This window comes from Castanea sativa, chromosome 12 (assembly GCF_040712315.1).
Source record: "Castanea sativa cultivar Marrone di Chiusa Pesio chromosome 12, ASM4071231v1".
Lineage (NCBI taxonomy): Eukaryota > Viridiplantae > Streptophyta > Magnoliopsida > Fagales > Fagaceae > Castanea > Castanea sativa.
The window spans coordinates 34,967,894-34,986,915 of NC_134024.1; the positions used below are offsets into that span (position 1 = coordinate 34,967,894).

The window sequence follows — 19,022 nt, forward strand, 5'->3', positions numbered from 1 at the left end:
TTTTGCAATAACCATGGGACTTCACTCCAGAGGTCATCAGAAATGGTTTCCCATCCAGTTCCAGAGACGAAAAATATTGTGACTTCCAATCAGGAAAAGAAGAAAGAAACCCAGAGAGGACCCTAGATTTTCTATCCCAGGGCAAAAGCTCAAAATACCCATAATGGGTAAAAGGTTTCAGATGGTATAAACACAAAAAATCGTTCAAAGTTATCATATCCCCCTCACAGGCGGACATCCAAATCGACATACAATTTATGATCGTCCTCCAGGCGTTAGGGACGAGTTGGCCAGGGGCAATTTGGAAATTCGAAAGAACTTTCATAATAAATCAATGGTCGAGAAAACGAAGACCGCATATAAAAGCAGCTTTGTAGAAGCACACTTCGCCATGAGAAAAACTACAAGCCTTCTCGCTAGAACGGGGAAAGCAAATAATGGTTCCTTTGGGGAATTGAAATATTTTTTTCTAAAACCTTTCAAGTTCTTTGCCTTTAAAGAACAAAGTTCAGAAAGGGCATGCAAGGGAGTTAAAGAAGAAGACAAAGGCAATATTGACACAGCTGTATCAACCTCCTTATAAAGGGATTCAGCATTTGATGATAGCCCTGTCTCTAGCTCACTCAACCTAACATCATCTCACCTATATTCTGCAGAAGTCATTTCTAGGTGGTATTTAATCAAAGAATGGCGGATTAAAGGATAAAGAGTGAGTAAAACAAGTTTGAAAGGAATAAAACGAGACACAAAGAGACCTAGTTGAGGACGCCGACCAGAAGAATACTCAAGATAGACTTCTAATCTAGCAAAGAAAAAGGAAATAGAGGGGCACTCCTGTCTAATGAAATCAAAATCAACCATCAAGAAAGCATAAGGAAGAGGAACCTTACCAATAAGAGAAATGGTCTGAAATTTGAAATCCTTCGAAGCTTCAGGCGCAAAGAAAATAAGACAAAAGGAACAAAACGATTTTTTTTCTAAAAAAGGGAAAAATGAAGTTAAGGCACGCCAAAACCGAGAAAATCTCGCACATACCACAAATAAAATAAGGACACATGTTCATCATCTGACAAAGAGGTCGTATCACATTAACTATGATAGAAGATTTTTGGGAAGCAAAAAGATGTGAACCATTGCAACTGATCATATTCTTGTTCTCGTCCGAACATTGGACAACAAAGGAATAAGGGGGGAAACCGACGGAGCCATGAATAAATAGTCGTCCATTAAGACGGACAACTGTAAAGCACATTATGCCCATCATTAAGACAGACAATCACAACACATTAAAAGCAAAAATAACTCTAGTGACCTAGTTAGCAATGAGCAACGACCAAAAGACTGTTACAAAAGACTTAATGAGCCACCTAGGCCTTACAAACCTCCACTTGAAGAGAGGCTTCTTTGCCATCAATGTTATAGTTCCTTCAGGTGCAACGGACAACAGCATTAACTCGAGGCATTTGCTATATAAAGCCAGCTAACTCAAGTAAGTACTCTCATAAGACATTTTCACATGTCATAGCACTCACTTGAGATTCTTAAGTTGAGAAAGAGATTGCCTAACTTAAGCATCAGAGGGCCTTTGGCTAGCACCATCCCAGTGTCTTTCACTCTTACTCTTCTTTGTTTTCAATAGGCAAACGAGCTCGTCCATCGACATAGACGAGGAACATATTGACGAGGCAACTTTGTGCTTCATCAATGTCGATGGTCATGAGTGAAGTGCTTGGTTTTCATTAATCTATTACTGCTATTTAATGTTGATGGAATTTTATATGTTTAGATGAATAAAATTTCCTCATCCAATTGGCAAAAAGAAAATTTTCCTTATATAACATCCAAACAATAGAACTAATATTTCACATGATTTTAATTTAGATTTTCAATCAAATGTCAATTTCTCCAAACACAACATAACTAAAGCTTTCAAGATTGCAACAAATAAGGAAAGAAGAAAATGTAATCAATTATATTAAATTAAAAAATTAAAATCAACATTAGTTTTGATTGGATTCAGATCTTCTAGAGTACTCTACCAAGTAAATTTCTTTAAATCCTCACCTCTCATTTAAAATTAATGGTTTAAGATGCTGCCACATCATCAACCCACTAGCTTACTCTTTTAAAAACACAAAAAAAAAAGGGATAAGCTTAGGAGGCAGCCATGGTCTTTAACGTTTGCAAACGGTTCTAACCTTTTTTTTTTGGATGGAAAAAATCTCAAACTTGGTAAATTCATCAACCCACAAATTACTCCCGCCATTTTTCCCATCTAAATCCAAAAGACACTCTTGGGTAAAACAGTTCAAGAAGAAAACCAGACTTTCTTTTACAACTCTCCTACATCCTTGAAATTTTCAATACTTTCAATTACAAATGATGGACCCATCCATCTCAATCCCTTCAAATCATCCATGGATGACCATTGAAAGCTCAATGGAGGCCAGGTATATATATCAACTATCTTACTCTCTCTCTCTCTCTCTCTAGCCTTTGTTCTCTGTCTATTGTCTACTGACTACTAGTTTCTTCCTTTATTCTTTTTTTTTTCATTTTTTGTCATTTCTTTATTTCATAACTATGCTTGATATTAGATTTTTGTTTTTTTGCAATTTCACTACTGCAAAACTGTTTAAAGATTGCTCAAGAAAGGCTTTTTTTTTTTTTGGGGCTACCCTCTGCCTACAAGGTGTTTGATAATGGTTCAAGATAAGAAACAGAGCAGACAAAAAAGATAATTGTACTAGTTTGTTACCCTTAGTATAATCTTAGACAAAGAGCAAGACCACTTTTTTTTTATGACCATTTCATGAATGACCTGTACTTATTTAGTTTATGGTCTGCATCCTGCTTATGCAGTAATGATCTTTTTTCTTGTAAAATTGGTGTCGCGGGGGAAAAAGTTTTTCTTCCGACAAATGAGATTTATGTTAGGTCGGGGGCCTAAACTGAAACTCAACGATGGACTCAATACACGGCCATTCTACTTCATTTGCAATTGATAACATGTACTACGTAAATTTCATAATTCAAGCATAAGAGAGCGTACCTTGGTGCGATGAAATTCAAAACAAGAATCAGAAGTACTCGAGAATACTTTTAATCTTCACTCCAATTCTATTTTACGCCCAAGAAAAGTGGTCTCTCAATCAGTTTTCAAAGGAGAATGATAGAGTGTCTTACTCTCACATACACACCATTTCACAGTGATGTATCTCTTTTTCACACATATAAATTCTGTATGTTTATCTCCTTATAACTAATTATCTAATTGGGCTAGCTTTTTGGGCCTGTCTTTTGGGCTTGCCTTTTGGGCCTTTCTAATTGGGATTTAGTATGTGGCTTAGAGTGGAACCAAAAGGGATCAATAAAACACTAGCTCCAATGGGCCTTGGGTTTTTCTGTCAACTCTTGACAAGTCCAAAGTTACCATTAACTATATTTAATACCACTATATAAATATAACTGCACTCTAGGCTTTATTTATAAATTATATCCTAAGATGTTATTATACATGCAACCCCTTCATAAAATATTCGTAGTAATACAAAGTCATGAATGTAGACTGCCACTTTGTAAATTACTACATCTTATCCTTGAGTACTCGGTTTAATCCTTTAAAATTATTCATCATATATTTATGAAATCTAATTTCATAAATATATACTTTAGTAACTTCTTACCAAAGTGGTTAAGCCTAACTCTCTGAATAATTGAACCCATTAAATTTATCTCAAGAGAATATTTTATATCTCGATTAAGAGACTATAAATTCCATCTTCAAAATATATATTCCATCAACACTAAATGTGGCTGCCCAACATACTGAGATTTTAACCGATATTTTAGATCTCACTCTTGATATATTAAAGCAATCTACATTTCATGATCAGGTCTATTATCCATTATGCTTCACTAGTACAAGGAAACTTTCTCTTTAATGATTTCACATGTGAATTATTATCTAATTCAGAATTATATAATTCATGTTTATTAGGAGTTAAAATATAAAGATCATCCACAATGTTGCCAAAACAGAAAAACACTTTACCCTTCTTTATTACAATATTGTCTTTAAGGATAACACAATATCCATGTTTACCTAAATAAGTTGTAGAAATTAAATTCCTATGAACATTAGGTACATAAAGACAGTCTTCCAATATTAAAACCCTAGACTCAAAGCATAAATTAACAACTCCAACAGTTACAACTGGAATCTTGCTCCCATCAGCCAAAGTAAGAAACAATTCCCCTTTATTCAACTTTTTGGTCTCCTGAAACCCCTGCAAAGAATTGCAGATATGATTAGTACAACCTAAATCCACACACCAAGAATCCATGAGATTCTGTACCAAACATATTTCAAGAAGAAATGAACTTTTCATACCCTTATTCTTGGCAGCTTTGAACTTTGGACAATTCCTCTTCCAATGTCCTTTCTCACCACAATGGAAACATTTTCCTTTAGCTTTCTTTCCTTTGTTGGCAACCCCTAAGACAATTTGTTTACCCTCTTGCTTGGTGAAGTCCTTCTTCTTCTTCTTCTTCTTACCCTTGCCTTTCGACTTAGGTTAAAAAGTAAAAGCTTCACCCATATTAGCTTCAACACTAGAAGTACCAAGGATGCCTTCTACCGCTACCAATTCATTCATTAATTCAGACAATGAATAAATCTTTTTGTTCATATTATAATTGAGTCTGAATTCCTTGAATGATTCTGATAGTGACTAGAGTATCACATCCACTTGGGATTCTCCATCAATATCAGCACTTAAAACTTCCAATGTATTCAGATTAGAGATCATTGTAAGACAATGCTCCCTCACTAAAGTACCTTCGGCCATTTTGGTATTATAAATTTGTCTCATGGTTTCTTGCCTTGCAGAACGACCTTACTTACCAAATATCTCCTTCAGAATTAGCATTACATCCGAAGCCAGTTCTACATCCTGCATTTGATGTTGTAGAACATTTGAGATAGATGCTAGGATGTAGCACTTGGCCATCTCATTAGATTTCTACCAATGATCATATCGTTGTTTTTCCTCAAAAGGAGCATCTAATGAAGGAAAGCCAGGACATGGTTGAGTAAGCACATATTTGTGCTCTTCAACAGTAAGAACAATGTCCAAATTTCTTTTTTAGTCAACATAGTTGGATCCAGTCAGTTTGTTTTGATTAAGAATAGTAACAAGTGGGCTAAATGATGTCATGATCAAATCTATAAATAATAAACATGAATATAATAAGTAAACTGGATATTATCAATTTAGCATAGAAACATATAGTATGGAACTTTAATAAAACCATAACATAATATATACAACGACAACCCAATTCCATATTCAATATCCCTCAGCATATAGTGAATATTGAATACTATGATTGATTGAGAATTATTCTCATTATTAGTGCTATCATGATAACTTTTATCAAACACTAATAATATGCCATTTTACATTTAGCCTCTAAGTAATAATAGTAAGAATTCAGCATAGAGGATACTATAATACTTAGTCTAGTGTATACCATTGTCTAGAATCATGTGTAGCCACATTTCATCCATTTACCAGACTTATTTTGTAGTATCACGATACAAAATAGCATCTGCATAGAATGCAAAGCTCAAGGCTAAGACAAAGTGTTTAATCAAACCACTATAAATCAGGAAATTCAATCTTGTAGGACCATGAAATAAATACTCTCTGCATGTAATGCTAAGCTCGAAGCAAAGACAAAGTATATATTTCACACTATTATGAACCAACAATGGAGGCCGTGAGATGCAGCCCTTGTATCTCTCTTCCACTAGATGTTTTAAATTAAAGGTTTTTAATTTTTAAACATGTGTAATCTAATCACACACAGCCTTGCACTTTATACATTTGAAAACACTTAGAAAAAGTTCAAAATTCCCTTCAGTGGCATTTTTGCGAGAATCTAGCAACTAAGCTCTTCCCGAGAAAATGAGTTAAGGCAAAAAAATGAAAACACAAAAATCAGACAGAAACTTTTGCGACTGTTTTGCGACTGTTTCACGAGTAGAGTGTACCTGCGAAAAATTTTGTGAAAACACAAAATTCAGACAGAAGCTTTCACAACTGTCTCGCTACTGTTTCACGAGTAAAGCTTACCCACAAAAAATTTTGTGAAAACACAAAATTCAGACAGAAGCTTTCGCGACTATCTCACGACTATTTCGCGAGTAAAGCTTATTCGCGAAAACCCGTGTTTTCAGTTTTTAAAGGAAAGATCTAGATAGTTTTCAACGGCTTTTCATGAACAAACAACCACCATATGAACATAATAGATGAGATTTGATATCAAAATTGAATTACATTGATGCTATAGCCTTAAAGATCAATTTAACACACTTAAATTCAAATTTAAACAATATCATAACCTTAATATCAGTTTTTATCAAATCATAGTTTCAACAACCATGCAGAAAATTAAATACATATATAATCTTCTAACATCATGAAACTATTATCTCTGATTCCAAAACTCACAAAACATGTTATACATATTCGAATTGAAGACCGCTCTGATACCATTTGATGGAAAAATCCATATATGTATCGCATACAAAACATACGCAGTGGAAAATTAACGGATCTACTTCATTCGCAATTGATAACATGTACTATGTAAATTTCAGAATTCAAGAACAAGAGAGCGTACCTTGGTGCGATGAAATTCAAAACAAGAATCAAAAGTAATCGGGAATACTTTTAATCTTCATTTCAATTCCACTTTACGCCCAAGAAGAGTGGTCTCTCAATCAGTTTTCAAGAGAGAATGATAGAGTATCTCACTCTCACATACACATCATTTCACAATGATGTCTCTATTTTTTACACACATAAATTATGTATGTTTCTTTCCTTGTAACTGATTATCTAATTGAGCTAGCCTTTTGAGTCTTTCCAATTGGGCTTTAGTATATGGCTTGGAGTGGGACCAAAAGGGATCAATAAGACACTAACTCCAATGGGCCATGGACTTTTCTATCAACTCTTGACAAGTCCAAAGTTAGCATTAACTATATTTAATACCACTATCTAAATATAGTTGCACTCTAGGCCTTATTTATAAATTATATCTCAAGACTTTATTATGCATGCAACCCCTTCATTTCATAGTAATACAAAGTCATGAATGTAGACTGTCACTTTGTAAATTACTACATCTTATCCTTGAGTACCCGGCTTAATCTTTTAAAATTATTCATCATATATTTATGAAATCCAATTTCATAATTATATACTTTAGTAATTTCTTACCAAAGTGGTTAAGTCTAACTCTCTGAATAACTGAACCCATTAAACTTATCTCAAGTGAATATTTTATATCTCGATTAAAAGACTATGAATTTCATTTTGAGAATATATGTTTCATCAACACTAAATGTGGCTACCCAACATACTGAGGTTTTGACCGTTATTTTAGATCTCACTCCTGATATATCAAAACAACCTACATTTCATGATCAGGTTCATTATCCTCTTAGGAATAAGAGTTCATGTAAATAAAAGTCGTGAGATTTATTATTCATTTGACAGTCGTTAGAAGAATAATAAATCTCACAGCGGTTCAGTTCAATATATCTTAACTCTTAAAACATATCAACATATCAACATATCAACTAGAAGTCTACAACTTGCATAATCAAGATAAATCATCTTAGTTGATATGTTATAGTCTTCGCAGATGAAATGCCCAATTTCATTACCAATTACGAACTATAATTCTAAGTTTACAAAGAATTTGTGATTTATATCTTCTGTGACTTTTTACATAAATCACATACTATGCATCTCATGGACTATATGATAATATCCAATATTCATGTTACCATTATTTTAGATTATAATAAAACAACTTTATCAATCACAATATTAAGTCATACACAATGTCATACTTAATATCATACATAGTATCATACAATAGGATTTAAGGGCACTAATCCTAACATGAGGTTCATGTGTTTGGTCCATGAACTAGAGAATACACGTTTTTAGTATGAAAATGAATTGATTTCAAGTTGTTTCAGAAGCTTTAATGGCCTGGTCATGGCTGCTCTTGATTCTTGACCGAATGGGCTGGAGAAGAAAGAAGGGACAGCTGGTTGAAGCTTCCCAGCTTTTTGTGATGTCACTTTCAACTTTATGTTACATAAGAAATGATGAAATTTCAACTTATGAAGGAAAGTTTCAACCCCTGATGGACACATGTCCTCTTTTGATCTGATTAGACAAATTGGGACTTGATGGTGATGAGCTCCAGCTGTTAAGTGTGTTGAAATTTGGCTGGTCAGCTCACGTGAGCTTCAGCTACTGGGATTTGTGTACGAGCTGGGCTAGCTCAGCTGGGCTTTGTAGTTGACCTTCTTTGAGCTTGGTTATCCCTACAAAATGAAGAGTTTTGCCATGGGTGATATACTTGGGCTTTTATAAATTTTGTAAGAGAGGTTTTACTTGAGGGGTGAGTATTTTATATTCCCCATGAGTGAGGGATTTAGTATATGTAAAACAAGTGTTAAAATAATATTTGAGTTTTGTAAATATATGCCAAAATAGCATTTGGGCTTTATGAAATGGTTGCCAAAATAATATTTGACCATTGTAAAGTAAGTGCCAAATTAATTTTTGAGCTTCGTAAAATAGTGCCAAAATAATATTTGGGTTTTGTAAAATAAGTGCCAAAAATAGTTTTTGGACTTTGTAAAATAGTTTGAGATTTTGTAAAAGTATTGCCGTCTAGCAACGGACTTAGTAGGAGTGCCGTGTAGCAACGGGCTTTGGAGATGCTACATCATAGCGGGCTTTAGAGATGCCGCATCGTAGCGGGCTTTGTAAAGGTGTCGTGTAACAACGGGCTTTAGAGGTGCCGCATCGTAGCGGACTTTAGAGGTGTCGCATTGTAGCAAGGTTTGTAAAGGTGTCGTGTAGCAACGGGCTTTAGAGGTGCCGCATCGTAGCAGACTTTAGAGATGCCGCATAGTAGCGGGCTTTGTAAAGGTGTCATGTAGCAACGGGCTTTGTAAAGGGTTTTGTTGGGCTTTTTGGGTTTTGCCCACAAGTTAAATGATTTTGGGGTTTTTTGTGGAGGAAGTATAATTTTGTGGCCTAATTTTGGTAATAATGTGATGAGTATTTTTGTGAAAGCCCAAGTTGGATAATATGTGGGATATAATGGGTAATATTTGCAAGAGGGCCCAAGGTAATTTATAGGGCTTATATATAGGAAATATTTGTGGGAGCCCAATAACATGGAGAATATTTGAGTAATTTGTGGGAAATATTTATGTGAGCTTCAAAATAACTCTTGGGCTTGTGTGGGTATTTTTTGTGAGTAGGCTAAAGAAATTAGGGCCCGAAAATTTGTACCTCAACAATTGGTAAGGCACTTGTTGTGGGTTATTTGATATTCATAGTTGGACCAGTGCCATAGGGCTGTCAATAGAATTCTTTACAAGTTTTGGCAATTGAGACCCCTTTACATATTGTTGATTTTTAAAATTCTTAGTCTTTACTTTGTGTTTGCCCCACTATGTTTATAATTAAAAGGCCAATGCCTGGTTACTAATTCTTATTACCCTTTATTTTCACTCAAATGATAATTTTGAGTCTTTCTGCCCCTTAAAAAGAATGCTGTGTAAAAATTATATATTTGAAAATCCTAAGTTAATTGATGATTCAATTGAATATTAATAAGTTAATCCATTATGCCTCTAACTAGTTGGAATCAATTGAATATCAATTAGCGTGCATCTACTTTGAATCACTCAATTGTAGTCAATATTAATATAATGTATATAATATTGTTAGGTTCATAATAATTGTACTGGATTGAAAAAATATGATAGGGTTCACTACATAAAATGATATATATGTACTAGCGTAATCAATTTGCTTTGTGTTTTTGCTAACTTTTCTTATGATTTGCAAGCTATTAGATTTGGAAATCTGCTTTGGTGCTTTTCTTTTCATGTTATTGAGTTTTGTTATTGCGATGATTGTTTCAAACTTGTCTATATAGGTTGAGTATATTAGTAATGGGACTTTGGTATATTAGTAATATTTGAAATATTCAGTTTCAGTTAATTAGAATTGAGTTTTTCTTTTTTGTAATTTTATAGGATGATGGACAATTCTTGTCAAAACAAGGATACCATGAATGATTGTACCCCGGAGGTTGGTATGGAGTTTGATTCGTTAGAGGCAGCTTGGATGTTTTGGAGAAATTATGGAAAACAAATGGAGTTAGTGTTCGAAAGCATTATGCAAATAAAAGTAAGATAGATGGAGAAATAACATTGAGAAGATTTTTGTGTTCTAAAGAGCGTACGTAAGCCTAATAAATGAGATCATCTGACCAGTCAACCTCAACAAGAAACAAGGACTAATTGTCTAGTAAGATTGGGTGTTTCATTAGTTTGTGAGACCAAAAAGTACAAGGTGTACAATTTTGTATCTGAGCACAACCATGTTCTTCATCTTGCAGCAACTACTTTCATGATGCGATCAAAACGAAAGATGTCTGATGTCCAAGCTTTTGCTACTGATTTAGCTTATGCTTCTAGAATTAAGCCTAAGGAGATACATGAGTTAATGAGTAGAGAGGCTAGTGGAATGGCTAATTTTGGCTACACTGAAATTGATCAAAAAAACTATCTTCAAACTAGACGACAACAAAGCTTGATATATGGTGAAGCCGGTAGTTTATTAAGGTATTTTCAACAACAATTGGTTCATAATCCATCATTCCATTATGTTGTACAGTTGGATATTGAGGAGCAAATAACTAATATATTTTGGCCTGATGTTAAAGTGACAATTGATTATGCCCATTTTGGTGATGTTTTTAGTTTTGACAATACATTTGGCACAAACAAAGAATTTAGGCCTTTAGCTGGGTTTATTGGTTTCAATCACCATAGCGAGACGGTGATTTTTGGGGCTGCACTTTTATACGATGAGAAAGTTGAATCATTCAAATGACAATGTTACATTTTTCTTTTGTTAAGATTTTCCTTGTTGTAAAAGAAAAGAGGGGATAGGCCACTGTTAATGCTACCACTGTTACATTTTTCTTTTGTTAAGATTGTCTCTATTGTAAAAGAAAGGAGGGGATGGACCATTGTTAATGTTGCCAGTGTTACATTTTTCTTTTATTAAGATTGTCCCTGTAACAGAATAGGGGATAGGCCTTTGATATGTAGCATTTTCTATTCTTTAAAACAATTGTACCTTGTGCAAAGTTGAAACTTCTAGATTTTAAATCAATAGTATTGGCAATTTGAATGTTTGGCAATAAATTACATTATATGACATGTATAGTATACAAGCATCTATGAAATAACAAAGTAAGATAAGAGTGATAAAACTGATATTATTGCCAATAACTATTCATTACATATCTATAACTATTGAAACACTGGTAATACATGAAGCATTTTGGCCACTATTGATACATATTCTTCTTAAATATTGTGATCTTTGCTACTATCTTTTTTCCAAAGAACTAAATCCTAAAAGCCACTATGGATGCTACTCAGTGATAGCCACCCGCATAATTAGTGTGCAATCATAGATCATCAACATCCAAGCTTTCAAGTGAACCTAAAATTAGAAGCTGGAAAAAAAAGTGTCAAAGTGGGACATAAAGATCAATATGATACATTAAATTTCTAAAAGAAAGGGAAAAATTGTCGCATTGCAAGTTGCAACATCATGCACTTGCCTAAAATTGAGATTATAAACAAACTGGACTTGTTCTGAATTCTTTTCTAGGGGCAGAAGACTCAAAATATCATTTGAGTGAAAATAAAGGGTAATAAGAATTAGTAATCAGGCATTTGTTTCAATTATAAACATAATGGGGCAAACACAAAAGTAAAGACTAAGAATCATTCTTTTCTTCTCTCTAATTATAGTGGCCTCGCTCTTTCTCTAAGATTATGCTAAAGGTAACAAACCAGTACAATTATCTTCTTTGTATCCCCTATTTCTTATCTTGAACAATTACCCAAATGTAAAAGGAATAACATCTGACCTGTTCCCATAATAGAATTGCCTCACAAACATTATATTTGTACTCCAAGGGTTCATATATTTTAAACTGCTCATTATACTACAATTGTTAAAGCTAAAACTATCAACACTCTGCAACTTATAAAAAAATTACATCATAGAGACTAAAAGCAGGGGAGAGTAGAAGAAACACACCCAGGTGCTGTTAGTGCCTTCAAGGAACTTAAGAATCAATTTGCCTCCTGTTTGCCTACACCCAATTTCAAGCTGAGTACAAAACTGGCCTACTAGCAAATACAATAAATAATCATACAAGAAGAATTAAAATATCACATAGAAGAAACTAATGAGCAAAGTACAACAACAAACCCTTAGTCCCAAATTTATTGGGGTTGGCTATGGATCCTCAACAAATTCAATAATATTTATTCTTTTCCTTCATTCAATTCATCTAAAGTCATACTCATTGTCACTTCCTTGATTGACATGTCTTTTATTATTTCTATTAATGTTATTTTTGCTCTTCCTTTACCTTTTTTCTTTTTTATTCCTTCAATTTGGATCAACTCATCCTTTCTTACCATACCATTGCATTAATCACTCAACTCTAAACACAACTAATTGTACTGGTTTGATAATTGTTCAAGATAAGAAACTAGTACAATTATCTTCAACTTGAATCATTCTTTTCTACCCTCTGATTATAGTGGTCTTGCTCTTTGTCTAAGATTATACTAAAGGTAACAAACTAGTACAAAACTATCTTCTTTGTCTGCTCTGTTTCTTATTTTGAACAATTATCAAACACTTTGCAAGCATAGGGTAGCCCCAAAAAATACAACCTTTCTTGAGCAATCATTAAACAGTTTTGCAATAGTGAAATTGCAAAAGAACAAAAATTTAATATCAAGCATAGGTATGAAATAAAGAAACGACAAAAAAAAACGAAAAAAATAAAATAAAAAGAAGTTAGTAGTCAGTAGACAATCGACAGAGAAAAAAGGCTAGAGAGAGAGTAAGATAGCTGATATACCTGGCCTCCATTGAGCTTTCAATTTTCATCCATGGACGATTTGAAGGGATTGAGCTAGATGGATCCATCATTTGTAATTGAAAGTATTGAAAATTTCAAGGATGTAGGAGAGTTGTAAAAGAAAGTCTGGTTTTCTTCTTGAACTATTTTGCCCAGGAGTGTCTTTCGGATTTAGATGGGAAAAATTGGCGGGTGTACTTTGTGGGTTGATGAATTTCTCAAGTTTGAGATTAGTTTCATCCACACAAAAAAAAAAAAGGTAAGATTCACGGCTACTCCCTAAACTTATTCCCTTTTTTGTGTTTTTAAAAGACTAAGCTAGTGGATTGATGATGTGGCAGCATCTTAAAGCATTATTTATAAATGAAAGGTGAGGATTTAAATAAATTTACTTGATAGAGTACCATAAGAACTCTAGAAGATTTGAATCTATTATAATTGTATTTTGCACCAATTACAGATGCAATGATAGGCTAGGGCTATTCCCACTTACTAAGTTGCACTTTTTACCTAAACCTATCATATTTTCTCTACAACTCACAGTTTGTTACATGATTCTAGACAATTTTGATAACTCTAGTTTTTTAATATATTATGTTGAGAATGAGTAATACTAAAGATACAGTTTTTTTTACAAACTGATGATGTGGTGAGTAGTTATTGATAAATGAAAATATAATATTAATGGCGAGTCTAGATGAAAATCAATAAAAAGTTGGACACATCAACAATTTGTAAAAATATTGTAAAATAGCCTATGGCATTACTCGTTGAGAAGTGTTAAATCCACAACATTTTCACAACACTTTTTACAACAAATTCTAAATTGTAAGTTGTTACTAGTTATAATTTGAACTCCCTACTGAAATTAACTTTTAAATCACAAGTAATAGTCAATAAAAATCTATCATTTAAGATTTATTGTAAAAATGTTGTAAATATATTGTGGGTAACATTTTTCATATTACGTTACCTCTTAGTCATAGTCGACGGTATTATCGATCTGTTTCTCTGCAGGTTGCACGGATCTAACATGTCCCTAAAGATAAGGTAGATTTTGTCAAAACGAAGGTAGATAACATTCATAAATCTTGCATGGAACTGAAGACTCTGTAATATACCAAGTACAGCTAGACTATGTGCCTGTACCCAAAATTAAAGTAAAGATGAATATAATATAAGAGAGACATTTATATTTGATTTGTTGGCAAAAGTCAGCAAGCTATAAATGGTAATTCTAAATGGGAAAAATCCAATGGAATATACTAGTGATGATTTTAGTCACTCGGCCAGAAAATGGGGGTGACAGGTTGGTGAGAAAGAGAACTTTGGGAATATGCCGGCCACATATTCCGGTCTTAATTAAGAAAATTTTAATACATATAAGTTCTCAATCCCATACATGGCTTTGTACCATCACTTATAATCTTCTTTCTTTCTTTCTTTCTTTCTCTTTCTCTTTCTCTTTCTCTCTCAACAATCTCGAGCCAAGAAAATTTTAAGGTGAGTTTATCAAACTTCTCTATGAATATAATATTATGCCTTCTTTGATGTTGTTTTTCACGTTCGTATTAACTTTTTGTCTATTGAAAATGACCAGGTCAATTGAAGCTGTTTGTCTCTCGAGTTAGGTGTCACTATCTGCTCTATATTTTGTACAGAAATATTTCTACTTTTTGAGAAGTAGATGGTTAGGGTTTTTAAGCCAAACACAATACGTCATTGGCGATGATATAACATATTCCAGTTTAATATTTATATATATATACTTATCCATCATTCAAAAGCCACAATAATATATTAATTTTTAAGTTGTTGCTTTCGTAAATAGGAACAATAATTAACCAAATGCATGTTTTATTTCTATGATCCCTTCCCTAGCCTCTGTATAATTTGCTATCTTTACATTTTTCAAATGAACCCTATTGGGATCTATTCTGTGTGAGAAAGCCGTTATATGCAACTATTACATAAGTTACCACCCAATTTCTTAATACGATAATTGCAAATTATGTGATTTTATGAAAATTCAACTCTTTTGCCAAAGATTTATTATTGTCACTATTTTATGTGAACTTCTGCACATAAAATTATAAGAAAAGTAATGAAATTCGATTTTCAAAAAATAGAATACATCTTTTAATTCCTTTTTTAGATTTTGAAACGTATGAGGAAAATGAGAGAGTATTTGTTGATGGAAGTTTGTATTCTAAAAGGATTTCTGGACCTTTTAATTTTTCCTCGTATATTTTAATATCAAGAGAGAGTTTTAAGTTCCTTACACTACGCTTTGAATGGTTCTCTAATATTTATTTTACTTCATTTTTTCAAGTACTTATTTGATAAAAGTTATGTTATGAATTGGATGCACAGTACATAATATATATTCCTTTTTGTCTGTCATAAAAAAAAATGTGGTCTATTTGGTATGCATAAATTTATGTGTCACATTTCTAATGAAAGACCCAATGATTCTTGTTCAAAAATTGGTTGTGTCTAAACTTGTAGAGCAATTCGCGCAGGTATTGTGAGAGAGAGAGAGCAAAGAGAAGAAAGACAGCAAGTGAGCTTGCTAGCCATGGCAAGGGAACAGTTGAAGGTGCTGGATGCACTTGATGTTGCCAAAACTCAATGGTACCATTTCACTGCAATTATCATTGCTGGAATGGGCTTCTTCACAGATGCATATGATTTATTCTGTATATCCGTTTGCACCAAATTGCTTGGGCGCATATACTACCATCATGAAGGTGCAGCTAAGCCTGGCACATTGCCTCCCAATGTATCAGCTGCTGTTAATGGTGTAGCACTTTGTGGAACTCTGGCAGGGCAGCTCTTTTTTGGATGGCTTGGTGACAAGTTGGGCAGAAAGAAAGTCTATGGTATCACTCTGTTGCTCATGATCATTTGCTCCATTGGTTCAGGGCTTTCTTTTGGCCATGATGCAAAAGCTGTGATGGCCACGCTTTGCTTCTTTCGGTTCTGGCTTGGATTTGGCATAGGTGGCGACTACCCACTTTCTGCTACCATCATGTCTGAATATGCTAATAAGAAAACTCGTGGAGCCTTCATTGCTGCAGTGTTCGCCATGCAAGGCTTTGGAATTTTAACTGGTGGTATATTTGCTATTATTATCTCTGCCATATTCCAGAACAAGTTCGATGCTCCTGCTTACGAAGTTGATGCACTTGCCTCAACTGTTCCCCAAGCAGATTATGTTTGGAGGATTATTGTAATGTTTGGAGCAATTCCAGCTGCACTGACTTACTACTGGAGGTTGAAGATGCCTGAAACTGCTCGTTACACGGCACTTGTTGCCAAGAATGCAAAGCAGGCTGCAAATGATATGTCAAAGGTTCTGCAGGTAGACATTGAATCAGAACAAAATAAGGTTGAGCAGTTAGCTGCAAAACCAGCCAATACCTTTGGTTTGTTCTCCAAGGAGTTTCTTCGACGACATGGACTTCACTTGCTTGGTACAACAAGCACATGGTTCTTGCTTGACATTGCATTTTACAGCCAAAACCTGTTCCAAAAGGATATTTTCACTGCAATTGGATGGATTCCTCCTGCAAAGACCATGAATGCCATCGAGGAGGTTTTTAGAATTGCAAGGGCACAAACACTGATTGCTCTTTGCAGTACTGTCCCAGGCTACTGGTTTACAGTGGCTTTCATTGACAAGATGGGAAGGTTTGCTATCCAACTGATGGGTTTCTTCTTCATGACAGTGTTTATGTTCGCCCTGGCTTTTCCATACAACCACTGGACTCATAAGGATAACCGCATTGGATTTGTTGTGCTCTATTCATTGACTTTCTTCTTTGCAAATTTCGGGCCTAATGCAACCACATTTGTTGTGCCAGCTGAAATTTTCCCAGCTAGGTTTAGGTCTACTTGCCACGGCATATCAGCAGCAGCTGGGAAGGCTGGGGCTATTGTTGGTGCATTTGGGTTTTTGTATTTGGCTCAAAACAAGGACAAGGCCAAGGCTGATGCCGGGTACCCTGCAGGCATTGGGGTGAAGAATGCGCTCATTGTGTTGGGAGTGGTCAACTTCTTGGGTATGCTGTTCACTTTTCTTGTGCCTGAATCAAATGGTAGATCATTGGAGGATATGTCCCGTGAAAACGAGGATGAAACTGTGGATTAAAGACTGCTACTACCTGTGCACCATAACTTTTCCTTATCAGTTATTTTTGTATGTCTTGAGCACGATGTTGTAGCTATTTGTTTAAGTTTCTCTCAATAACCCCTTTTTTTTGTCTTCTTGTTAAATGTTGTGATGCCCCACTAAAAGAGTGTGTTATTAGCCATTACATTGTAATATTTGTTCACTTTCCCCTTCCTGTTTTAAGCACCTTCTTGTTCTTCTTGCCATTGTTTATATGACTTATGTTGCATTCCACAGTTATAATAATGCTTTCTTCTTCTTCTTCTTCTTCTTTTTATGGAAAGAGGTACATTGCTTTTTGGAAGCATGAAATCATAAAATATTTTCCTAATTTTATTTTTATCCAAGTAGTAGCAATGAAAGAGGTAAAACACAAGCAGTCTTCAACCTTTGGTCCTATCAGTACTTTTGAGCAACCCTTCCAAGCAAGAATATGTAACCAATATTCTCTTCTTCTTTATTTTTCTTTGATCACTAGGCTACACAATGGAGCTAGTCTTTCCCCTTCTCAGACCCCATCCGTCCATCCATCCATTCGAACATAGAATGCAGGGAAAAATGGCTACATTCCCGTCACTGGTGAGTTTCATGAAATTAAGTTCATTACCGGGAAACAAGCATCAAGTTTTGAAATTGCTTGTAGATCAAAATCTAAGAGCCACATATATTATACTTCTATGGAAAAAAGTTGGCTACAACATTGTTGGTCACTATGAGTAGCAAAAAATAAATGCTGGTCGCTAATAAAAATATCATCTCCCTGGGGAAGAACTAATTAATCAATTTGCTATATTAAATGGCCACAGGCTAATTCGAGAAATTTTGAACATGTTCTGGCAAAATAGTCTTGCCTTGCAAGAGGTTGCAGGCTTCGTTTTCGAGGCTAACCTTTCTACGTATGTAGTAGATGACAGAGTCACAGAAAGGTCTTGGCAATCCACCAGTTGCAAAGCATTACAAAGCTATATTCTAATTGAACTGACTCAGTATGTTTGTCTATATGATGGTGCATCTACCACAAGCTTTGGAGGAAATCTTTAAACATTTCATGGTGATATTGGGTTGAAAAAGCACATTCCTCTACGAGTTACGTCTGCACCGCATCATGAGTAGTGTAGGCTCCAGTCTCCACCCATAGTCAAGTCAAAAATCAACCTTACAACACTATTGTTTTTATTAATGAGTAAATTACATTATCCTCTTACCAAAATGAAACTCTAGAGAATTATAAATGCAATATATTAGTCCATGACCTCTCAAACTATGACTAAGTTACAAGAATGTTCCTTTTTAAAAAAGATTTGTACCCAAAATATGGACAAAATGATACTCCCTCACCCACAAACGCTTGTATAAGTGACCCTCTCTCTTTTGAGATTTATAAATGCAACAATTTAGTCAATATACTCTCAAACTATGATCAAACAAAAAAAATAATCCATTTTAAAAAAAAGTTCTTACCCCAAACTTTAAACAAAATGACACTCCCATCTTATGAGGTTTGTGGATGCATGACACTCCCTCTCACCCCTAGCTATGTATAAATTATTAGGAATCTTTTTAAAAAGTAAAATATTCTATAGGTAAAAATTTGTTGGATTTATACAAACTCTAAGGGAGAGAAGTGTCACTTCATGAAATGAAATAGTTAGGGGAGTCATTCCTTAAAACATCAAGAGAAGTTTGTATAGTTTAAACCTTCATTCCCAACCCCCCCCCCCCCCAAAAAACCCTTTTTTCCCCCTTTAATCTCCCAAACACTTGATAATCA

General features: G+C 34.4%; 2 protein-coding genes and 1 long non-coding RNA gene across 3 annotated transcripts; 2 read left to right on the forward strand and 1 right to left on the reverse strand.

The window, feature by feature from the left end:
* Window positions 1-10,547: 10,547 nt before the first annotated feature.
* On the forward strand, window positions 10,548-11,012 carry LOC142620580 (protein FAR1-RELATED SEQUENCE 5-like). The gene has a single exon (XM_075793936.1). It carries the CDS (start codon window positions 10,548-10,550, stop codon window positions 11,010-11,012), a length of 465 nt encoding a protein of 154 aa, XP_075650051.1.
* A 367-nt stretch (window positions 11,013-11,379) lies between these two features.
* LOC142620905 (uncharacterized) lies at window positions 11,380-13,363 on the reverse strand. The gene is made up of 3 exons (XR_012841660.1): window positions 13,078-13,363; window positions 12,240-12,294; window positions 11,380-11,646 (listed from the first exon to the last, which is right to left on the reverse strand). It is a non-coding gene; the product is annotated as an uncharacterized LOC142620905 (long non-coding RNA).
* A 2,206-nt stretch (window positions 13,364-15,569) lies between these two features.
* On the forward strand, window positions 15,570-17,348 carry LOC142621032 (inorganic phosphate transporter 1-4-like). The gene has a single exon (XM_075794353.1). The coding sequence runs from the start codon at window positions 15,656-15,658 to the stop codon at window positions 17,228-17,230; it is 1,575 nt and encodes a 524-aa protein (XP_075650468.1). The 5' UTR covers window positions 15,570-15,655; the 3' UTR covers window positions 17,231-17,348.
* Window positions 17,349-19,022: the final 1,674 nt, after the last annotated feature.